Source organism: Castor canadensis, chromosome X, assembly GCF_047511655.1.
Source record: "Castor canadensis chromosome X, mCasCan1.hap1v2, whole genome shotgun sequence".
NCBI lineage: Eukaryota > Metazoa > Chordata > Mammalia > Rodentia > Castoridae > Castor > Castor canadensis.
In genome coordinates, this window is record NC_133405.1 from 144,791,667 (window position 1) to 144,815,990 (window position 24,324).

The following is a 24,324-nucleotide window of genomic DNA, read 5'->3' on the forward strand; positions in this document are numbered from 1 at the left end:
GTGTTGGCTCTGTTTTTCACATGTGGCTATCAGACAGCCCTCCGATAAAAAGTCTGCGGGCAGAAAGTGTTCTCAGTACCTAGGAGAATTCGACATTCAGGTTTCACCTCATCAGCACCTACACTGGCATTGACAGTGGTCTGCATGTGCAAAGCCTGGACTGTGATACAGTTTGGCTAAATGAATTGAGTACCCTTTAAACCTCTGCACCTCCTCCACCAAATGAGAGAAAAGTCCTTTCTCCTACACGAGACACACAGAGTGAAAGGGACAGCTACATGATGAGATTGGAAAGTGAGTGTCCAATTCAACAAACGGGATGATACCCAGCAACACTTATCAATTAAACAACCTCTGCTAATGGTAGGCGAAGCACCGTTGGGGTAAAAGAAACTCCCACAAACGCTGTGTAAAAGTATCACTTAAATGTACTCTTCAAGCCAGGCACCAGTGTCTCATGAGCTACTTTGGAGGCTGAGATTAGAAGGGTTGTGATTTGAGGCCAGTTTCAGTGGGGGGGGGGGAACACACAAATAGTTCACTAGACCCCCCCCTCCCCCATCTCCAAGATAACTAGAGCAAAATGGACTGGAGGTGTGGCTCCAAAAAAATTACACTCCAGGGCTGGAGCCTTGCTCAAGTTATCACAGAGCACCTATCAAGCACGAGGTCGCCACGCTCTAACCCCACTTCGGTTACAAAAACAAACAAGCAAAAATAAGTCTGTCCTCCATCGGCAGTCTAACGGGTAAGAAGAAAGCAGGGAATTTCTGGACTCACAACAAGGCCCAAGGGGAACTGAGGGCATGGAAACTGATTTTTGCCTTTTGTAGCAAGACTATGTCCTTTCAATCTCTGTCAGCCTCTCAAAGACAGAGCAATAGAAATCAAAACCCAGGGTTCAGTTGCAAGACAAGGGAGAGGCAGAGCCACAGTTAGCTGGAGCCCAAAGCACTTTACCTTCCCAAAGCATGAACCCAAAAGAACCCTATCTTCCAATAACTTGTCACTTGGTATTCATACTGCCTGGCCAGCCCAGGGAATCTCAAAGTCTCAACCACTGTCGTCTCAGGTTGACTGAGAACCCAGGGGCCAGAAAGATGCAAAGGCGCATCTCCTAGGCAAGGCAGAAGAATCCACTTCACAGATGGAAGGAGATAAACAATGACTATATGGTGATGAGTACCATTCACAGAAAGCACAGGGTGAGTGCAAGAAAGTTAAAGACCTTTCCCATGCACTGCATGCTGTGAAGAGCTGTTTCTGAAACCCAGAAAAACAATCATCACTTTGAATTTCAACTGAACGAAGAGGAGGAAGGCCTGATTTATCAGTTCTCTCCAACTCGCACTAGAAATTTTTCTTCATTTCAGCAATCCTACATGTTTGGTTGAAAGTCTTTGACGGGTTAACAGAGCAGCTGTGAATAACTCCATGACTAAACTGTTATAAACTGCTACTCATGGCAATATGAGAAAGATTCCTTTCCTACGTGACTGGTTCTGATTCTTCATTCGGCACATGATCGTTTCTATTGCATTTCATAATTCAGCAAAAAAGAGAGAGAGAGAGAGACCTTTCCTATATCTGAAGATTAGAAAAATATACTGAAAATACAAGAAAAAAAGCAAAAACACATGACTGTAAATGACGACTGTTTGGGATAGGGGACCAGTGGGAATGGGGAAGACAAAGGACAGGGTGATGGGAGGTGGTTATGACTGAATGACTGAAGCACTTGACTTGCATGTATGAAAGCAGAAGGAGGAAAGTCACTGAAAACTGTGGGGGGAGAAAAGAGGGGGATAAGAAAGCGTAAGAGAAGGGTGAGTGTGGTCACAGCATATTACATGCATGTATGGACATATCACAACAAAACCCCTTTGTACAACTAGTACGCACAAATAAATATTGAGCAAAGGACTTCAATACCCATTTCTCCAGAAATGATATGACATTCAAGATATCAACACCACTAACCATCACAGAACTTCTAATCAAAACCACAATGAGATGTGACCCCACACCCGTCAGGATGGCCACTGTCGACAAGAGAGTAAAACGGCAAAGTGTCCACAAGGATGAGCAGGCACTGGAACGTCTTGTGCACCCCTGGCAGGAATGTGAACTGCTACAGCCACCATGGAAGGTGACTCTGACAGTTAAAACCAGAATTACTGTAGGATCCACCAACCTGCGCTTCTGACAGGGAGCCCCAAAGAAGCCAAAGCAGGCTGTCCTTCTAGCTGCGTTAAGTCACAATAAGCCAGAGGGGGAAGCAACCCAAATGTCCACCATTAGACAAACAAACGGATAAAGAAAATGTGACATATGCGCACCATGGAGTACTATTCAGGGATGGGCTATTTCCTTCCTATGAAAGGGAAGGACATGCACGCATGACACAACATGGAGGAACCCCGAGGATGTCTGCAAAGTGAAATGAGCCAGTCACCATGGAAACAAACACTGTTCACAAGACTTTGATGTGCCTAAAAGACACAAATTCACAGAAACAACTGGATCATGGCTATCAGAGGCTGCAGAGAGAAGAAACGGGGAGCCGTTGTTAATGGGCACAGTTTCAGTTTTACATGTGCTTCTGGAGATTGATCCCACAATAACACAACTATAATTTAACTGCCCTTACCAGTACCCTTAAACAAGGAGTTAAGATTGTACGTTTATGTTATGTGTCTTTTTCCACAACTGAAGAAGTTATTTCTCAACTGTTAAAATGAACAAAGAGCTCCCAGAAGAACTTCCAGAGATTTTTTTTTTTTTTTCTGTATCTCCCAGGTTGTTCTAAAGAAACTATTAAGAATAACGGAAATAAGTAAACACCAAGACTTTCAGTGTGAGAAAAAGAGATGGATGCTTAAAATACACAAAGTTAAGTGGAAGAAAAAATAAACCGATTTTGTAATGTTAAACTTCCATTGGAAACTCCTTTTAATAACTAACTGAAAAATAAAATTTCATTTAACTGTAAATAGGAAGTGTAATTTGACTTAAAGAAAAATTATTCTTGCCAGCCATGGCGGTGAATGTCTATACTCCCACCTACTCGGGAGACTGAAGCCAATGGGGATCACCACTTCTAAGCCAGCATGAGCAAGGGCTACACAGCAAGACCATGTCTCAAAAATAAGTAAGTATTAAATAAATAAATAGGCTGAGGATGTGGCTCAGTGTCAGAATGCTTGAGGCCCTGGTTTCCAGTCCAACACACACACATACGTACATTACATACGCAAAAGCTGAGAGAAGGGCTCATAGTATGTGTAAATAACCCCAGCCCACACGCTACCCCACACCTCACCCCACCCCCTGCCCCCGCAACACCCCCACGCCCACTTCAACATTTTTCAACTCACAGCCAGTACTGGATCACTCTTGAAACAAATGCCCAACACCAAATCATCTGAACCTGCAATACCCCAAGGTAAGCCTCCCTGAAAAGTGACCAAGTGTGTAACTCACTGCTAGATCTCACTTAAGTCTCTTCCAATCCATGCTTTCCTTTTTCTTTTTCTCCAAGTGTGACTCGAGTCTTCTCCTTGAAAAGAATACTTTCTGTGCATTGCCACTGAGAGGCCCTTTCGTGGTCATGCTGAAATCAACCAACAGGCTTAGACATCATAGCCACGACCCACCCAGTTTTAATATCCCTTCTCTCAACATTTTGCTTAGTGGGGAGGGTTTTAAACTCTGACGCCCCTGTAAATGAGCAGCTTAAAATTTCCAGGAACAGTGACTACCAGGAGCACAGGCAGCACAGGTGCAAAGTTCCAGTGGTGAAATGACAATCACCAATCCCAGCCTGGGGAGTCCGGGATAAGACAACCAGCTTGGGCTCTTTAAAACAAAAACTTTGAGGAAGTCTTAGGTTGCAGACATCTGAAAGGACAGTACAACAACCTGTCACGTGTGAGGAGGACTCTGGGCAAAATATGTTACTTGCTCAGCACCTCTGGTATGAGCAAACACTGGACAAGAAGCATCACAGGAGAGTATGGGGTGTGCAGGATGAGAAGGGAAATCTACAGAGCGATCTTTTCTTCTTTAGTTTAAGGTCACTTGGACACCATTAGACCATCACCCCAAGGAATACACCTGAAACTTACACTCAAAATGTGAAGTTTCCCTCTCAGGACAAACTGTAGGTAGGCACACTGTAGGTAGGCACACTGTAGGCAACTGAACAACAGCTACAGCTCTTACACACAAAAGAGAGTGGGCTGACCGATGCTCCCCAAAGGACGACTTCACCACTACTTAGCACCCAAGAGCCCGCTGCAAACCCAAGAGACCATCTGGCAACCTTCTGCCTCTCCAGAGGGAGCCGAATGTGTCTAAGGTCTCTCTAAGACGAAGGTACGGACAGAACAGAAATGAGCAACAGCAAGAAAGAAAGAGGGAAGGAGGAGCCAGAACAAGGAACAGAAAACTTCCCTAAATCAATCTACACTGTTGTTCACCTTGATTCAAGGCTCTGGATAACTGATGGTATGATCATCATCAATCATGAGGAGTGGGATTCTCTTGAGCCCATGGTAATCCTCCTCACTTTGCACATTTGTAACAAGTAGATGACCTACTTGTGATGCGAAAGGGAAACCACACAAAATGACCAGCCAACCACCACTTATCACTTTCAGCTGTCTGTCCTCCCCAACACATACACACACACACACACACACACACACACACACACAAACACACACATGAGCTGAAAATATGACATACTGGACATTCAGGAAGCTTGGTGGAGAGGGAAATCTTTGTGTCACAATCTGCTGGAGGAGTACTACTCAGATGAATTAGCCTCTGGTCCCTTTTCACAGGTTAAAAGCTCATCTCATGGTATCTCTAAGTGACAGCCACAGGTCACCTGCTCTATCATTTGCTTTATGGTAACACTGTTTCTGACCAACAGATCTCATCTTGGAACTCACAGAAGGCTGCTGCACAGAGCCCCAGCATCAATCTGAACTCCACCCTTGCTTAAAACGCAATACTTTTACCAACAGGATGGGTGAAACAGCTGCCAACAGCCACCTAGACACTTGATTGTTCAAGCTCCTGTCCTTCCACTTGCTTTTGGGCGGCATACCCGGGTATCTATTTCCTATTTCGTCTTGTTAACTTGTCAACACTGCTGCCACTCAATAGCATGCACTACAACCACCCATCCATCACCCTGACATGACAGGAAACCACATGCATGCGCATGCGCACGCCTGAAAAACTGGAAGGCTGGAACCAAAATCCCACCCCACACGCAAACCCCCCAACCCCATCTCCACCTCCCAAGTAGATGGGAACTACAGGTGTGAGCCACCACAACCCACCCCAGAAAGCATGTTTTAGGACCTTCTAATGGCACACTCCACAATCTCAAACAAATGAAACCCATCTGTGCTGAACAACAGGCTCCTCAACAACTGTCACTGCTTAGTAGGTTCACTCTTCAATCTGCTTAAGAAATTTATTAAGTTACCATGAGATGCACGCTCTTAAAACTGAGCACAAACTCAGACAAGATTTTGGGTAAATGTGAAAACGGACAGAGCAGGAGGGGGATGGGGAGGGCACCAGTGACAGTAACCCTGCTGAAGTCCTCAGACTCCAGGAGCCAGTTTTTTTGGTCAGCTCTCAGGAGCTGACCAACGTTGGCCACCTTGCTTCGTACACTGCTTCTGATCTGCACAGAAGGTTGGGAAAGTGGGATAAGTTCGGCAAAGTGGCCCCCTCTGGTATGAGAGCGCCCCAAGTGCAAATACTGGGCCCTCAGGTTTGGAGGTATAGATAGGGGACTCTTACCCCCAACAAGTTTGATGAGAGGACAGAATGAGATAAATGAATGTAAAGGACTGGGCAGAGCACTGAATGCCAGCTAATATTACCTCCACTGCCACAGATCCAACACTGCTGTTAAGTTTGGGGGTAATAAGGCCCAACTATCAGGAAGGCGGCAATGACTACTCCCCATTGCACACACACAGAATCTGAGCCTCACTAACCCAATCAGTCAAGATAAATTTGGGATTCACCAACCTAGCGTATCTGTACTCACTTTTTTTTTTTTTTTGCAGTACTGGGCTTTGACCCTAGAGCCTACGCCTTGAGCCACTCCACCGGCCCTCTTCTGTGATGGGTTTTTTCGAGATAGGGCCTGGAAGAACTATTTGCTCGGCTTGGCTTCGAACCACGATCCTCCTGATCTCTGCCTCCTGAGTAGCTAGGATTACAGGCGTGAGCCACCAGCACCTGGCTCTGTGCCCACTTGAACCATGTGAAGGCCTGGCTAAGAGGTAGTTAATCTGATGAGAGAGCACTGCCTTGCACTCAAGCTCCATGCTTGTCTCCACCCATCCTCATAATCTCTTCTGTGAGTGTTCAGTTTGTTTGCCACCACTAGTTTACATCTACCACCATTAAAAATACAAAACCGAGATAATTTCCAACTCTTGCTGGTCACCAAAACTGAGCATAGCACCAAACACTGCCTCACTCCCCCTTCAGGTCTGCCTACAGCACCAACCAACTTTCCAAAAACCCTCGTCACCCTTGAAGGAGATGGAACCCAAAATAAGGAGAGATACCCAATGAGGTAGAAAAGTGTGAGATAACACAATCGAATTATGTTCTGACACAGTCAACAACAGAAAGCCATCAATCTTAATTTGCCTATCAGATGTATTTGTTGGCCAGAGACCTATTTTGGCATCAATGTACCTTGCAAGCAGATTGAAAAATTTTGGAGTGGCAGCACACACATGTAATCCCAGTGTCTGTGAGCCTAAGGCAGAAAGATCCCAAGTTTGAAGCCAGCCTGGACTATAATAGAAGGGAGATCTAGTGTGTCAAAGGAAAAAAAAAATAAAAACAAACAAAGAGAAAACAAAAACAAAGCAAAGCAAGAAAAACTCTGCAAAGATCATGTAGTAATCCCTGAGATAAAACGATAGCTCTTGCCACCTCATTAATTTTTATGCATTACAAGTGCTCACTCTAATGAGCTACTGGTTCCTGAGCTTCTCAAACTGGAACTACTTTATAAACTGGGGGACTGACTTACTCCTTGGGGGCTGTTTCATTTTTCCTTTTGGTCTCCTAGTAGCTATTCCACAGTTAGTATGGTGAAAGGATCTCCTTTACTCCCTTTTTCCCTCTCCCCTCACACCCCCTCACCGCCACCCCCCCGCCCCCCCACCCACAGCACATTCTTCAAGTAATGTGATGACAGCACTTCTTCCATGTCTGGAAAGGAGTTTCAGCTTTCTGTTTCTGTTAGTGTTATAAAAACACTAATGTTTTCCCATTGTAGTGTTATAAAAAACAGCACTCTTTAGTGCTAATGTTGTAGCTCAATGGGAGAGCGCTTGCCTAGCATGGGCAATGCCTGAGTTTTCTTCCCCAGCACTGCGGACAAAAAAGGCACTGTTTGCAAGATGGGGGGAGACAAACACAGTCCACTTTAACTTAGAATTCCACAGGAGCTACGATCCATGTTACTGGGTCCTTCCAACTTTAAATTTCTTATGGACAGAGCATCTTCCTAAGGAAAAATTTAATCAGTAATGCCTGCAACAACTCTCTCAGTAGACTGTGCTATTCTTGTCATTAAGAAGAAAACAAGAGGGCTGGGGGAGTAGCTCACATAACAGACCACCTGCCTAACAAGCATTGAGACCTTGAGTTCAAACCCCAGTACCACCAAAAAAAAAAAAATCTAACTCGCTCTCCTAATCTGACTTGTTAGATTTCTCTGCATTTCCTCAGTGCAAATGTGAAAAACTGCCAACATTACATTTCTTAACTGCATTTTGCACACTCAAACTCTGTGCAGTGAAGAGGTTAGATTCTAAGCAGAGGAGCAAAAGCCATGCACATTTTTTTGTTTTGTTTTGATGGCACTGGGGTTTGACCACAGTTCAGGGTCTCATGCTTGCTAGACAGGCACTCTTAACTGCCTGAGCTGCTCCGCCATCCCCCATGCATGTTCTGAAACTTAAAAAAAAAAAAAAAAAAAAAAAACAACAAAGCAGCTGGACACAGGTGACTCACACCTGTAATCCTAGCTATTCCAGAAGCAGAGATCAGGAGAATCGAGGTTCAAAGCCAGTCCCGGCAAATAGTTCCACAAGACCCTATCTCGAAAACCCTTTCACAAAAATAGGGCTGGTGGAGTAGCTCAGGTGAAGGCCCCAAGTTCAAGCCTTGATACTAAAAAAAAAAAAAAAAAAAAGCTCGCTCCCAGCCACTATGCTGATTGAACTCTTAAAAGAAAAGCCAGCCGGGTGCCAGTGGCTCATGCCAGCACTCTTGCCTATAATCCTAGCTACTCAGGAGGCAGAGATCAGGAGGACAGTGGTTCAAAGCCAGCCCAGGCAAACAGTTCCGGCAAATAGTTCCACGAGACCCTATCTCGAAAAACCATTCACAAAAATAGGGTATCTATTTCCTATTTCGTCTTGTTAACTTGTCAACACTGCTGCCACTCAATAGCATGCACTACAACCACCCATCCATCACCCTGACATGACAGGAAACCACATGCGTGCGCATGCACACGCCTGAAAAACTGGCAGGCTGGAACCAAAATCCCACCCCACACGCAAACCCCCCCAACCCCATCTCCACCTCCCAAGTAGATGGGAACTACAGGTGTGAGCCACCACAACCCACCCCAGAAAGCATGTTTTAGGACCTTCTAATGGCACACTCCACAATCTCAAACAAATGAAACCCATCTGTGCTGAACAACAGGCTCCCCAACAACTGTCACTGCTTAGTAGGTTCACTCTTCAATCTGCTTAAGAAATTTTTAAAGTTACCATAAGCTGCACGCTCTTAAAACTGAGCACAAACTCAGACAAGATTTTGGGTAAATGTGAAAACGGACAGAGCAGGAGGGGGATGGGGAGGGTGCCAGTGACAGTAACCCTGCTGAAGTCCTCAGACTCCAGGAGCCAGTTTTTTTGGTCAGCTCTCAGGAGCTGACCAACGTTGGCCACCTTGCTTCGTACACTGCTTCTGATCTGCACAGAAGGTTGGGAAAGTGGGATAAGTTCGGCAAAGTGGCCCCCTCTGGTATGAGAGCGCCCCAAGTGCAAATACTGGGCCCTCAGGTTTGGAGGTATAGATAGGGGACTCTTACCCCCAACAAGTTTGATGAGAGGACAGAACGAGATAAATGAATGTAAAGGACTGGGCAGAGCACTGAATGCCAGCTAATATTACCTCCACTGCCACAGATCCAACGCTGCTGTTAAGTTTGGGGGTAATAAGGCCCAACTATCAGGAAGGCGGCAATGACTACTCCCCATTGCACACACACAGAATCTGAGCCTCACTAACCCAATCAGTCAAGATAAATTTGGGATTCACCAACCTAGCGTATCTGTACTCACTTTTTTTTTTTTTTTTTGCAGTACTGGGCTTTGACCCTAGAGCCTACGCCTTGAGCCACTCCACCGGCCCTCTTCTGTGATGGGTTTTTTCGAGATAGGGCCTGGAAGAACTATTTGCTCGGCTTGGCTTCGAACCACGATCCTCCTGATCTCTGCCTCCTGAGTAGCTAGGATTACAGGCGTGAGCCACCAGCACCTGGCTCTGTGCCCACTTGAACCATGTGAAGGCCTGGCTAAGAGGTAGTTAATCTGATGAGAGAGCACTGCCTTGCACTCAAGCTCCATGCTTGTCCCCACCCATCCTCATAATCTCTTCTGTGAGTGTTCAGTTTGTTTGCCACCACTAGTTTACATCTACCACCATTAAAAATACAAAACCGAGATAATTTCCAACTCTTGCTGGTCACCAAAACTGAGCATAGCACCAAACACTGCCTCACTCCCCCTTCAGGTCTGCCTACAGCACCAACCAACTTTCCAAAAACCCTCGTCACCCTTGAAGGAGATGGAACCCAAAATAAGGAGAGATACCCAATGAGGTAGAAAAGTGTGAGATAACACAATCGAATTATGTTCTGACACAGTCAACAACAGAAAGCCATCAATCTTAATTTGCCTATCAGATGTATTTGTTGGCCAGAGACCTATTTTGGCATCAATGCACCTTGCAAGCAGATTGAAAAATTTTGGAGTGGCAGCACACACATGTAATCCCAGTGTCTGTGAGCCTAAGGCAGAAAGATCCCAAGTTTGAAGCCAGCCTGGACTATAATAGAAGGGAGATCTAGTGTGTCAAAGGAAAAAAAAAAAAAAAAGCAAACAAAGAGAAAACAAAAACAAAGCAAAGCAAGAAAAACTCTGCAAAGATCATGTAGTAATCCCTGAGATAAAACGATAGCTCTTGCCACCTCATTAATTTTTATGCATTACAAGTGCTCACTCTAATGAGCTACTGGTTCCTGAGCTTCTCAAACTGGAACTACTTTATAAACAGGGGGACTGACTTACTCCTTGGGGGCTGTTTCATTTTTCCTTTTGGTCTCCTAGTAGCTATTCCACAGTTAGTATGGTGAAAGGATCTCCTTTACTCCCTTTTTCCCTCTCCCCTCACACCCCCTCACCGCCACCCCCCCACCCCCCCACCCACAGCACATTCTTCAAGTAATGTGATGACAGCACTTCTTCCATGTCTGGAAAGGAGTTTCAGCTTTCTGTTTCTGTTAGTGTTATAAAAACACTAATGTTTTCCCATTGTAGTGTTATAAAAAACAGCACTCTTTAGTGCTAATGTTGTAGCTCAATGGGAGAGCGCTTGCCTAGCATGGGCAATGCCTGAGTTTTCTTCCCCAGCACTGCGGACAAAAAAGGCACTGTTTGCAAGATGGGGGGAGACAAACACAGTCCACTTTAACTTAGAATTCCACAGGAGCTACGATCCATGTTACTGGGTCCTTCCAACTTTAAATTTCTTATGGACAGAGCATCTTCCTAAGGAAAAATTTAATCAGTAATGCCTGCAACAACTCTCTCAGTAGACTGTGCTATTCTTGTCATTAAGAAGAAAACAAGAGGGCTGGGGGAGTAGCTCACATAACAGACCACCTGCCTAACAAGCATTGAGACCTTGAGTTCAAACCCCAGTACCACCAAAAAAAAAAAAAATCTAACTCGCTCTCCTAATCTGACTTGTTAGATTTCTCTGCATTTCCTCAGTGCAAATGTGAAAAACTGCCAACATTACATTTCTTAACTGCATTTTGCACACTCAAACTCTGTGCAGTGAAGAGGTTAGATTCTAAGCAGAGGAGCAAAAGCCATGCACATTTTTTTGTTTTGTTTTGATGGCACTGGGGTTTGACCACAGTTCAGGGTCTCATGCTTGCTAGACAGGCACTCTTAACTGCCTGAGCTGCTCCGCCATCCCCCATGCATGTTCTGAAACTTAAAAAAAAAAAAAAAAAAAAACAAGAAAGCAGCTGGACACAGGTGACTCACACCTGTAATCCTAGCTATTCCAGAAGCAGAGATCAGGAGAATCGAGGTTCAAAGCCAGTCCCGGCAAATAGTTCCACAAGACCCTATCTCGAAAACCCTTTCACAAAAATAGGGCTGGTGGAGTAGCTCAGGTGAAGGCGCCAAGTTCAAGCCTCGATACTAAAAAAAAAAAAAAAAGCTCGCTCCCAGCCACTATGCTGATTGAACTCTTAAAAGAAAAGCCAGCCGGGTGCCAGTGGCTCATGCCAGCACTCTTGCCTATAATCCTAGCTACTCAGGAGCCAGAGATCAGGAGGACAGTGGTTCAAAGCCAGCCCAGGCAAACAGTTCCGGCAAATAGTTCCACGAGACCCTATCTCGAAAAACCATTCACAAAAATAGGGCGGGTGGAATGGCTCAAAGTGAGTTCAAGCCCCAGTACTGCCAAAAACAAAAATCACAAAGGAAAGAAAAGCCAGAGGTACACCCACTGAAAATTAGGATGACCAAATGCTTTCCTTTCAAAGAAAAAAGAAAACTACATCCTTCCTTTCTCCTTCCCTGCCAGTATAAATTACAACTGAACAGATTTTGGGGCACTCTTTTTTGAACCAGGTATACAAGTTCTAGAAAGACCAAACTCAACAGACAGGACTAGGTACTAGAAAATATTCAAGGTGTGGTGCTACAGCAGATAAAACACCCAAGTGGCCCTTGTTGTGGGAACACCATGGATGTGTTTACACACACTAAGACAGCCAAGACACCACCAGGTCATATAATCCTGTGGGATCACCACGTGGCCCAGCAGTGACCCAGACGTTGTTATGAAGGACCTGACTGTATGAGGTAGAAGGAGAACACGAACTCGGACACAGACAAGAAACACAGACTGCTGACCAGGGTATTGAAAGGTCTCTAAGGTTCACTGGGCAGCCAGACAGAAATACCTTAGATGACAAAAGATCATCCACCAGACAGAAATGCCTAAGATGACAAAAGGTACAGAGAGGATGACTACCTACCAAACATCAGGGTTAGGGTCAAGGTCAATACATGTGGACGAGGGTGTAACTGCCTAAATACCTGAAGACTCCACCAGTGCAAGCTGGACTCAAAATGTTAAGCTGTCCTCCTACCTACCACTCTCCCAGACTTCCATGTAGTTCACCAAGATCTAGACCTATCACTAATCTCCTCACCTCACTGCCAATTACTCAACCATGGGTCCTCGTCTTCTTTATCAACTCCCAGCTTGGTATTGTGGGAATGGGCATTGCCCTAGTTCCCACCTCTCCAGTGCTCAGCCAAAACTCCCCCTTTTCTACCATCCCCACCCCCGCCACACACACACACACACCCTGCACGCACACACACACACCCTGCACACACACACACACCCTGCACACGCACCCTGCACACACGCACACACCCTGCACACACACACACACACCCGGCACATACACACACACCCGGCACACACCCTGCACGCACGCACGCGCACACACACACACACACACACACACACACACCCCTGTACCTGCAACCCCAGAAACACCTGATCTCCGGATCTCAGAATCTAATGACTGCCACTCAGTTGGCCTTCAACTAATACCAAGTAGTTAAACGGGGACATTCTGTCTTAAAGTCATCAGGCTTAGCTTTTCTGAGATCCCCTTTTTCAGTTCCCCCTCCCTCTTGGGGTCATTCCAATGTTGTGTCTCCCCACTAACCTATGCTAGTGCATGAGAAGGCTCTCTCATGTGACTGAAATCCTGCACTCCAGCCTCCATGTCCCCTCAGGGAAACAACCTGCAAACACATAAGCAAAAAAACAAGCAAGAGAACAAACCACCACCTCCCTAAGTCTCTCAGCTTTGGCAAAGTGAAGCTCTCAAACCCCAGGTGGCCACCTGGCACTTCTGCTACCAGATGTAAGCCTTTAATACGGCAGCTGACCAGTTCGGTAGGGCCAGTGAGTAAATATGACACTCCAAGTATCTCCATCTCTCCCCTTTCAGAAATTCACAGAGTCTACCCACCACTGGCATTTTCTGAGATGCAAACTCTTTTAGAAAAGCAAAATGCCAGTCATCAGAGTTGAGAGTGCCTTTTAGCGCTTAGGCACAACAGGCTCCACCCTGGTGGCAGCCAAATACCCTCCAGGATTCTAGGCCTAGGTCCTACCAGCTGAAACAAAAGACTCTTGTCACGGGAGCCACCTGAGAAAACAGAAGGGACCCTGACTTAAAAGATGCTGGCAAAAGAGAAACAAACAAACAAAAAATGTCATCCACCCACCCACCCTATCTAGTGATTACCCACATTCAAAAAGACTTGGGAACTCTTATAAGGGTTCCAGTGTGTTTTCCCCTGGGGAAAGAGAGGGAGAGAATGAATTCTTGAGAAAAAGGCAAGGCAGACCAGTTAAATGAAATGGAAGCAATATCTGAAAAAATATACTGAAATTCACTCACACGATAAAGAGCACTTTAGGTGGCATTTGGTCCGTTGTCAAGGCATGTAACAAAGGTTACACGTGTAAAAGACTAGGGACAGGTCAAGACCTTAAATCCAGGGAGAACAGAAGTGACTCAGGGGTCACTCCACTGGTTCACACAGAGGCGTTCCCAACAGAGGAAACCTGTCCACACAGAAAGAAACCTGCCTTGGCAGTTTCCTTGACCTTGGATATTAAGTTTGGAGAGGGAAGGAGGAGGTGGCAAGTCAGGGACCATCTATCTCCCTTCAGTGCCAGGTAGCACAGTTAAGTGCCAGGCAGTACACACTCACTGAAACCTTGTTATGAGCCCAGCAAGAAAGCATACTATCACCACCTATCGAGAAAATGGAGCCTCAGGGAAGGTTCCACAGTTTTGACTGAGGTCACAAAATTCATGAATGATGGGAGTCAGGAGTTAACTCACGTCCACCTCATTCCAGGACTGTAACCTTCTCCTATTCTGAAGCATGCTGTCCTGCAGAGGGCTACAGGACGAGCAGTCTGTCCAGAAACAGCCTCCTATGGAAAACTCATTAGATATCTTATGTCAGTTTTAATGGACCTGTACACTTGGACTAAACAACCTAACCAACAAGCAGAGGTAGCAGACATGCCTGGGATCTGGCCTAAACAACCGCAGTAGGAAGAAGGCTGGTGCCTCAGGAAACCAGGAGGTCCATCCCACTCGACTCACATGACTTACCTTTGCCTCTTGTGCTACGATGTGGTGACGAACAAAAATGGCCCTTGGAGTCACCGAACAGGCAGACATGCTCACCTGTCTTCTTCAACACTGATGACATCTGATTGCAAACAAGCAGAATGGAGATTACTAATGCAAAGATGCTGTTTGCCTAGGCAGCAGGAGCAGGCTGAAAAGGAGAACCTTTTATTATGTTGGGAGTCACCAACATTTCAATGAAATCAACAAACCAACAACCCCTGGCCCAGTCCTCATTAATGCTGAAAAAAAAGGAAGTGCTCTACCCACTTCTTATGTTCTTGTACCCTGGGCATTCCATACCGTACCCAGGTTAACGCACTTAGGAGGCTGAGGAGAACACACACAAACCTACCATGTACACCAGGAAACCCAATAAACAAACAACTCTGGCACTTGTTTAGGCAAGGCTGCCCACGCAATGGCTTGACTCCTTTACTCCCTCTGTGCTCCCACTCCTCCGATGTCCTGCCTCTGAGGTTGGGACTCTGAGAAAGAAGGGACCAAATGCAAAAACAGACTGAAGGAAGAGAGTGAGGAAGGAAGAGGACAGGAGACAGAAGAGGAAAGTCAATCTTTTCTGTCTAACTGATTGGATCCCAGGGGAAAGAGGCCTGGTCCCTCACCCCATCACCCCTTTAACCTCCACATCCCCGATAAGCCCAGCACCCCCCTGCTTTCTGGACAGGACTAGGATGGAAAGCTGTTAAAGACCACTAAAGGCCAGGCACCGGCCTTCACTCACATCTGTAATCCTAGCTGCTCAGGAGGCAGAGATCAGGAAGATCGTGGTTTGAAACCAGCCCGGGCAAATAGTTCCCCAAGACCCTGTCTCAAAAAACTTTCACAAAAGAAGGGCTAGTGGAGTGGCTCAAGGTGAAGGTCCTGGGTTCAAACCCCAGGGCCGCAGAAAAAGAAAAAGAAACAGAGAAAGGGGAGAAAGGGAGGGAGGGAGGGAGGGAGGAAAGAAAGAAAGAAACAAACAAACAAACAAAGACACAAAGAAAGAAACACTGAACCTGTCACTGACCTTTTCCCCCACAGGGGTATGAGCCGACACCTCTCCCTCCCCTTTCCAACCCTCCCACCAAGCCCCAAATGTGTCTTGGGTATCTGAAAATAGTCAAGTCACCACCAGAAAAAATGGGAAAACAGCAGTATCCGTCTTGGCAGGCAAAGATCCTCTCCTTGACCAAAATCAAGCCCCAGGGCCCTCCTCTGAGCCCGCCCTTTGACCTATTCTCCAATCCTGCCATAGGAAAACTTGAACACACACTGACCACCTCAAACACCTCCAGATGACCCGAGCCCTCCTTAGATGGCACACCTGAGAACACTCAAGGCTGCCCAAAGAATTTATAGTTTATCCCCACCAACACTGTGGAAGACAGGACCTCTGTCTTCCAGGCTTTGTGGGAGGGTAGGAGACTAACTTTGATAACTGCCAGCCAGCTACCCTCTGGTATTTTTTTCACTTGAACCCCTTCTCTCTCTCCCTCCTTTTTCCCTTTAAAATGCTCTTACTCGTGCACTAGTTCACATTGAATTCAGTTCGAGCTGCACTCTCTTCCCTGTTGCCTCAGAACATTACTGATGAAAACCTATCTATTCCCAGTTTTAACCAGTATCTGGCTTCCTTCCTCAGTATAAACACAGAACTCTTTCCTCACCCATGAACCCAGCAAGGAATGTGACATCTATTGGAACCTTGCTGTCAATTCTAACAAAACGCCCAATATGTTATTTTCTTTACCTCACCTCCTGTCAAGGCATACCAGAGGCATACCTCCTCTTGAGGAGGAGGAACAGGAGGAGGAGGAGAAGAAAGAAGAGGAGGAGGAGCAGCAGCAGCAGCAGCAGCAGAAGCAGCAGCAACAACAGCAGCCTGTGACGACCTACCGATGGACAAGGTGCCCGTGAAAGATTAAGGGCAGATAATTTGGCCTCATAAGGTCCATCCCTTACCCAGATTCAGCAGATGACATTTCTTAGTTCAGCAGAAGTTAAGCTTAACTTAACCTGTCTTGATGAAGAGGACTACAAGAGAGCAACTAATCAATTTACAGAGGCTGTTCCATTAATTAATTTAGAGAGCCCTCAACCATGGAACTACCACTTCTCCCGCTCACATCCTAGTCCAGCCTCCCAGCCCACTTCTCTGTCACACCCTGCCCAAGTACCACTGCCACTACCACTGCTCCCCACACCTTTCCTGGCTTCCTTGAACACCTCACCATGCTCCACATCTTGGTTGTGCCTGGTGCTTCACCCACAGTAATATGTTCTAGTACTCTCTCACATTTCCACCACATAAACCCCAATAATTTTGCTGGACCACCCCAGTGACACCCACTGTGCCCTTCTCTCTTCCCTTCTTGACTGCCTGCCAGCTAAAGATATCCAACTCCACACAGTAACTAATCCTTCACCCCTGCAGCCTCTGTGCCATATACCGTCCTGTGGCTATTTGCTCCCAGTGTGTACAAAAGCCTCACACGCTCACGGTCTGCCACTATGTGGTCCTGAACTTTACTCAGGGACTCAGGCTTGTGAGGCAGGCCCTCTAGCCCTTGAGCCACACCCCCCCCACCCAACCACCCTTTCTGAGGTACTTATATCTGAGGTAGAGTCTCACTTTATGACTGGGCTGCGCTTTATGCTTCCCTGGGTAGCAAGGATGAAAGGCGCAAGCCACAGCACCCAGCCATTGGTTGAGATGGGGGTCTCCCAAACTTTTTTTTTTTTATTTGGCAGTACTGGGGTTTGAATTCAGGGCCTCGTGCTTGCTAGGGAGGTGGTCTACCACTTGAGCCACTCCACTAGCCCCTTTTCGTATTGGGTACTCAAGATAGGGTCTGGAGAACTTTTTGCCTGGGATGTTCTCAAACTGCGATCCTCCTGGTCTCCAACTCCCTAGCTACTGCTAGGATTACAGAATTCGACCACCCTGTCCAACCCAGGAATCTCTTTCAAGGGAGGCTGTTCTTAAGCCTCTCCCCTCTTAACAGAGATTCACCACCATTAGTCACACTCTACTGTAACTGCTGTGGGGGAAAGGGAGTGAATTCCACAAGGCTGAGTAACAGGATCCCACCAAGAATTCTTAAGCAGTGTGCCTTGCTGGCTTTAAAAAGCTGGGGAACAGCCCCAGCCTCCCAGAGGTAAGATTATGGTCTGGCTGCAGGGGGAACAGAAAATCACACAGACAGATCACAAACCCACGACTGCTCTCCAAGATGTCTCTGACTACTGGGACAATGGATACAGACTTCACAACAAAGAAACTTTACAACTGACTGACACCGTAAGTCAAATGGACATGACAGAGTTTTCCACCCGGCAACAGCACAGTATACATTCTTCTCAGCATCCTATGGAACCTTTTCCAAAACAGATCATATTTTAGGACACAAAGCAAGTCTTAAACAAGTAAGAAAATTAAAATAACTCCCTGCATGCTGTCTGACCACAATGCAATAAAATTAGAACTCAACAACAAAAGAAACAGCAGAAAATATCCAAAACACCTGCAGACTGAACAACAAGCTGCTCCACGATAAGTGGATGATCAAAGAAATAAGAGAGGTTATCAAAAAGTTCCTGGAATTTAATGAAAATGAAAGCACACCTATCAGAACCTATGGGACACAGCAAAGGCAGTGCTGAGGGGAAAGTTTACAGCCATGAATCCATACAGTGAAAGCAAAGAGAAAAAGGGGCTGGAGGCATGGTTCAAGTGGCAGCATGCCTGCCTAGCAAGCACGAGCCCTGAGTTCAAACCACAATAGCTCCAAACAAAGAAAAGAACAAAAGTTCTCAAATACATGCCCTAATACTGCATCTCAAACGACCTAAACCCAAAACTAGCAGAAGGAGAGAAATAATAAAAACAAGGGCCTAAATCAAAAGATAAGTAAGATTGACAAACCCCTAGCAAATCTGACTGAAATGAGTAAGGGGAAAGACCAAATTAATAAAATTAGAAACAGAAGAGGGGAGCTCACAACAAGGAAATCCAGGGAATCGTTAGGCATTACTTTGAAAACCTGTATTCGAATAAATCAGAAAATCAAGAAGGAACAAACAAATTTCTACACACAGAGTCAGTCTGTAACAAGCAGTAAAATTAAAATAGTTTCCAAAAAAAGAGAAGTCCAGGACCTGCCGGATTCAATGCTGAATTCTACCAGACCTTTAAAGAAGAACTAATGCCAACACACTCAAACTTTTCCATGACATAGAAAGGGAAGGACCGCTGTCAAATTCATTCTATAAAACCACTATTATACTCATCCCAAAACCAGACAAGAATACACCACCACCAACAAAAACAGAGAATTATAGGCCAATCTTCTTAATGAACTTAGATGCAAAATTCCTCAATAAAATACTGACAAACAGAATTCAACAGCATATCAAAAAGACTGTACCACATTCAAGTCAGTTTCACGCAGGGGTGATTCAACATACGCAAAACACTAAACATAATGCAGCACAGCTAGGCGCCAGTGGCTCACATGTATAATCCAAACTACTCAGGAGGCAGAGATCTGGAGAATCGAAGTTCAAAGCCAGCCCGGGCAAATAGTTCTGCAAGACCCTATCACAAAAATAGGGCTGGAGGAGTAGCTCAAAGTGAAGGCCCCAGTGCTGCAAAGAAAAGAAAAGAAAAAAACCAACAGTAAAAACAGCAGCACGTTAGCAGAAGCAATGACAAAAAGCCACATGCTCATCTAAATAAACACAGAAAAAGCTTTTGGCAAAATTCAACATCCTGTCATGATACGTCAAGCCTAAAGCCAACATCGTAACTAAAGTCTGGAATGAGTCAAGGGTGTCCACTTCCTCCAGTCTTATTCTACAGAGTTTTAGAATTCCTAGCTAGAGCAGTAAGACAGGAAGAAGAAATAAAAGAAATTCAAATAGGGAAAAAATCAAACTATCCCTATTTGCAGATGACATGATCTTATACCTAAAAGACCTGGAAAACTGCACACACACACACAAAAAACCCTCCTAGACATCATAAACACCTTCAGCAAAGTAACAGGATACAAAATCAATTTACAAAAATCAATAGCCTTTCTACATACCAACAATGAACACAATGAGAAAGAATACAAGAAAACAATTCCATTTACTATAGCCTCAAAAATAAATAAATAAAATTCCTAGGAAAAAATACCTAGGAATAAAGACCTCCACAATGAAAACTATAAACCACTGAAGAAAGAAATCAGAGACTACAGAAGATGGAAAGACCTCCCATACTCATGGATTGGCAGAATCAGTACTGTGAACATGGCTGTACTACCAAAAGCAATCTAAGCAATCTACATGTTCAATGCAATCCCCATGAAAATTCCAATGACCTTCATCACAGAGATTGAAAAATCAACCCTAAAGTACATTTGGAAGCACAAAAGACCATGAACAAGCAAGGCAATGTTGAGCAAAAGGAGTAACACTGCAAGTATCACATTACCCACCTTCAAACTATACTACAGAGCCACAGCAATTAAAATGAATGAATCAATGAATCAATGAAAACACAGCATGACACTGGCACAAAAACAGACGTGAAGACCAGTGGAACAGAGAATAAGACCCAGATATCAATCCATACAGCTATGCCCATCTGATTTTTGACAAAGGTGCCCAAAACATATGATGGGCGGGGAGAAAAAAAGAAAAAAAAAAGACAGCCTCTTCAACAAATATTGCTGGGAAAACTGGGTATCTGCATGCAGAAAACTGAAATCAGATCCATGTCTTTCACCCTGTACAAGTATCAACTCAAACTGGATTAAGAACTGTAACAGAAGACCTGCAACTTTGAAATTAGTGCAGGAAAGAGCAGGGCATATGCTGTAACTAATGTGCATAGGCAATAACTTCCAAAACAAAACTCAAATGGCTCAGCAACTAAGAGAAAGGACTGACAAAAGGGACTACATGAAACTAAAAAGCTTCTGCACAATGAAAGAAATGGTCACCAGATTGAAGAAGCAGCCCACAGAATGGGAGAAAATCTTTGCCAGCTATGTATCTGAAAGAGGAATTATTAACCAGAATATACAGGGAGCTCAAAAAAACTAACCTGCTTCCCCCACCCCAAAAAATCAATGAGCCAATGAAGAAATGGGCAAATAAACTGAATGGACGTTTTTCAGAGGAAGAAGTCCAAATGGCTAAAAAACACACGAAGAAATGCTCACCATCCCTGACCACAAAGGAAATGCAAACATTAAGATTCCACTTCACTCCGGTTAGAATGGCTACCATCAAGAACACAAACAAAGCCGGCTGCCAAGTAGCTCATGCCTGTAATCCCAGCTACTCAGGAGGCACAGATCAGGAGGATCAAGATTTGAAGACAGACCAGGAAAACAGTTCGAGACACCCTATCTTAAAAACAAAACCCATCACAAAAATAAGAGCTGATGGAGTGGCTCAAGGTGTAGGCCCTGAGTTCAAATCCTAATACCACAAAATTTAAAAAAAAAGAAATCAGATGGTGGGGAAAAGGGAAAGTCCGATAGAGAGGGAAGGTCAAAGGACAAATACAATAATTTCACGTTCTTCCATCTCGGCTGCCATACTCCACCTTTGCCTCTCATAGAAATGATACATAAACTAGTTGCCACAGAATGAGTGTTGCTATTTGCAGGCTAATAAAAGTTCTACTATAAAAACTGAAAAAAACAGAAAAAAAAAAAAAAGATACAGATTTCGAACACCTGGAATTCAAGCTGGCCTTCAAACTGTGCCAACATGAGGTCAAACAACCCATCAAATTAGTTACTAAGTGCTACCAACACCTTTACTCCTGCTCTCAAAAAAAAGAAACAAAACAGGAAAAAAAAAAATTCAAGCCTTTTGTTTATTTTATTCTTCTACCAGAGAGGGTCTTGCTTTGACTCCCAGGTTGGCCTTGAACTCAGAACCCTCTAAATCAGCCTTGGCTTGGATTACAGATGTGTACCAGCACACCAGGCAGGACCACACCTGGCCTGGCATTTTTAGCACCTTGTTTCTCACAGAGTTTCTTCTTCTTCCTCTTTTTACACTGGCTACTTTTCATTTCAGAGTCCAAACCTTTCTTACAGCTTCAACCACTCACAGCTCCCTCGCTCCCAGTCTTAGCACACTAACCAACTTGAACTCTAGCAGGCAGCCGCTGTCCATGTTTTCCTTGTCAACGAGCAAGTGGCTACCTGGCTGCCTTCCACTGCTGCTTTTCCTTTTTTTTTTTTTTTTTTTTTTTCCGCGTTGAGCCACTTCACCACTCCATTTTGTGATTTTTTTTTTTTTCAAGATAGGGTCTCACCAACTAGTTGCCCGGTATGGCTTCAAACCTCCAGCCTCCTGATCTCTGTCTCCTGAGAAGCTAGGATTGCAGGCACGAGCCACCACGCCCAGCTTCAGTCCTGAAAATGTAAAAAGATGCAGCAGGTGAGTCATTCTTGGGCAGCCTTTCAAAGGCAACACTGGACAAGCAGCAAAACTATCTCCCCCAGTGCAGCAGCCAGGCAGATCTCCTGGAAGTACTAACCCACAAACACCATCAAGGATCCATTCCCTTATCTACTTCCCTTTCCGCCCTCTATATAATTGCCTTCACCCTAACACCCATTCCCTTCCCACTGCCCTGCTCCCTCCCTGGCCCACCTTTATCACCAGTGGAAACTTCTCTCTCCACCTGTAGGACAATGAGCTTCAATGACAGACAGGTGGATTTTTGTGGCTGTTGGGTTTTGAAACCATTCTGTGTAGGAACAGGTCCATTAGGGTCTCTAAGAATGCCTGGGAAGCATTAGGCTTTCCATCAGTTAATTACTAAATGATGGAACACCCCAGTCGTTGGCGACAAATGTGCATCAGAGAACAGCATTCAAAGATGAGGGACAAAGAGGCACAGGGGTCCAGTTTCTGAACCAGATGCCCTAAACGTTTGTTTTCCTTAAGGCGCTTTATGAAACGAGAAAAGGTTTGTGCAAACTTTAACCTGATGCGACCCAAATGAAAAATTCACCCAATGGGTAAAGGCAAACTGGGCTCCTGGGAAGCAGCAAGCGGTCCGTAGCTCTGTTAACAGTTTACTTATGACTAAGGAGCAAATAAGCCATACTCACAAACACATCCGTCAGTTTGTCCCGCATCCAGTGCCTGGGAGCTGCAACCCACTTCAAGTGCATTGTGGGGGCCCCGGGCCTGGAAAAGGACAACGCACACTTTTGCTGAATCTCCACTCCTTTCGCGCTAAAAGAAACTGCTAACTCTTCGTTCCCAGCAGAAAGACCTTTCAGCCTCGGCCAGTTGCGACCACCCCAGCCCCCAACCTGGGACCTAAGGCTCCCGAAACAAAGCTACTTTATTTAGCCCCAACCCACACCCCCACTCCCCGGAATGGAAAGTTGTACCTTCTGCCAGAACCAGGACAAGAGAGAACCCGCTAAACCCCCAAACCTCTTAAAGACCTGGCGGCACTCCTTGGTGTTGGTCGGCAGAGCGTCCTCGGGGCTCTACACGCCAAGTCTTACGCGCCGAAAGGGGTCGAAATAAAAATAACCCTACTAAAAGACGTGCGGGGCGGCGTAGTCAAGGATGGACTGCCGTCTCAAGCCCCACGGCCTTAGAGGCCTTCCTACTCCGGTAGAGCCGCCAGCTCTACACTCCTCTCCGAGCTCGGCGGGTTTCAGGAAGCAGTACGAGATCCATCCTCCCTGGTCGTGAGGAGGGACATCTAGAGAAGGAAAGAACCGGGAAGGCCGAAACAACGTACCGGCGCCGACGCGACCGGAACAAGAGTCGCCTGACAATGACGAAACGCTGTAGAGGAAATGAACTCCTCCTCTTCCGGTGCAGCATACCCTGCGGCCCTGAGCCAGAAGAGGTCTGATCAGCGAGAATTTGGGTTCCGGGCTTCCCCCTGTCAGAAGGCAGAGCCCAAGCAGACGAAGCCGCATATTAACTCAATACGTACAATTTGACGAGTCTGGACTCACGCATGTACCCGTGATGACAGTACCCCAATCCATCACTCCAAGTTCCTTGGTGTGCCTCTCAGTTTCGCTGTCTTCCCCCTAGCGTTATTTCTTTGTATGGGGGGGAGGGGAAAGGGGGGAGGAGGGTTGGTTAGGATGGAGGGGGGAAGGGGGGTGGAGAAGGGTTGGTTAGGATGGAGGGGGGAAGGGGGGGTTTGGATGGAGGGGGGAGGGAAGGGGGAAGGGGGGCGGGGCGGAGCGGAGGGCGTCTGTTAGTAGACTACCTAACCTGACATCTCCCCTCTCGGCAGGTTATTAAGCAGCACCATACTGCCTGAACGTTTAAAAACAGCATTGATCTCAGGGCTGGAAGCAGTGTGCAAGTTCAAGATGGCCGGGCTGGAAAAACACCCTCCCCTCCTGCTCTCTTCCCACCCCCCAACCCCCTACCCCGCCACCCCCACCCCTCCACACACCCACTCCTGTTTTCAACATTGTTTCACATTGTGGATGGTGCAGGATCCCGCTCTCCTCTTTTGGACTTCTGGAGTGAATGATGCCCAGACCCTTTCTGCCATTCTCAGGTCCCCCAGCCCGTTTCACAGCTGGCCTCCGCGAGGGCCACTAACCTGAACTGGGCTACTGGCTCCCAGACTGCAGCTGACAGCCGTACAATCCGCTTTCTTACTATTTCCCGCACCATTTTCCTTTCTTTTTCTC

The 24,324-nt window shown here is 45.9% G+C and overlaps 1 protein-coding gene across 33 annotated transcripts in view; it reads right to left on the bottom strand.

Annotated features, from left to right (window-relative positions):
* The window catches only part of LOC141419721 (uncharacterized), a 75,603-nt gene extending 51,590 nt beyond the window's left edge, over positions 1 to 24,013 (bottom strand). For 30 of the 33 annotated variants that reach the window (XM_074063237.1, XM_074063236.1, XM_074063234.1 and 27 more), the window contains exons 1-7: positions 23,894 to 24,013; positions 23,604 to 23,715; positions 23,403 to 23,499; positions 22,753 to 22,831; positions 14,600 to 14,699; positions 14,321 to 14,415; positions 13,127 to 13,205 (exon numbers count right to left, since the gene is read on the bottom strand). In XM_074063237.1, the coding sequence (XP_073919338.1) occupies positions 13,127 to 13,205; positions 14,321 to 14,415; positions 14,600 to 14,699; positions 22,753 to 22,831; positions 23,403 to 23,499; positions 23,604 to 23,658 (505 nt within the window). In that variant the 5' untranslated portion in view covers positions 23,659 to 23,715; positions 23,894 to 24,013. Of the gene's footprint in view, positions 1 to 13,126; positions 13,206 to 14,320; positions 14,416 to 14,599; positions 14,700 to 22,752; positions 22,832 to 23,040; positions 23,500 to 23,603; positions 23,716 to 23,888 lie in introns of those variants that run through there. The other 3 variants (XM_074063206.1, XM_074063209.1, XM_074063210.1) reach the window with 3 other exon arrangements.
* Positions 24,014 to 24,324: the final 311 nt, after the last annotated feature.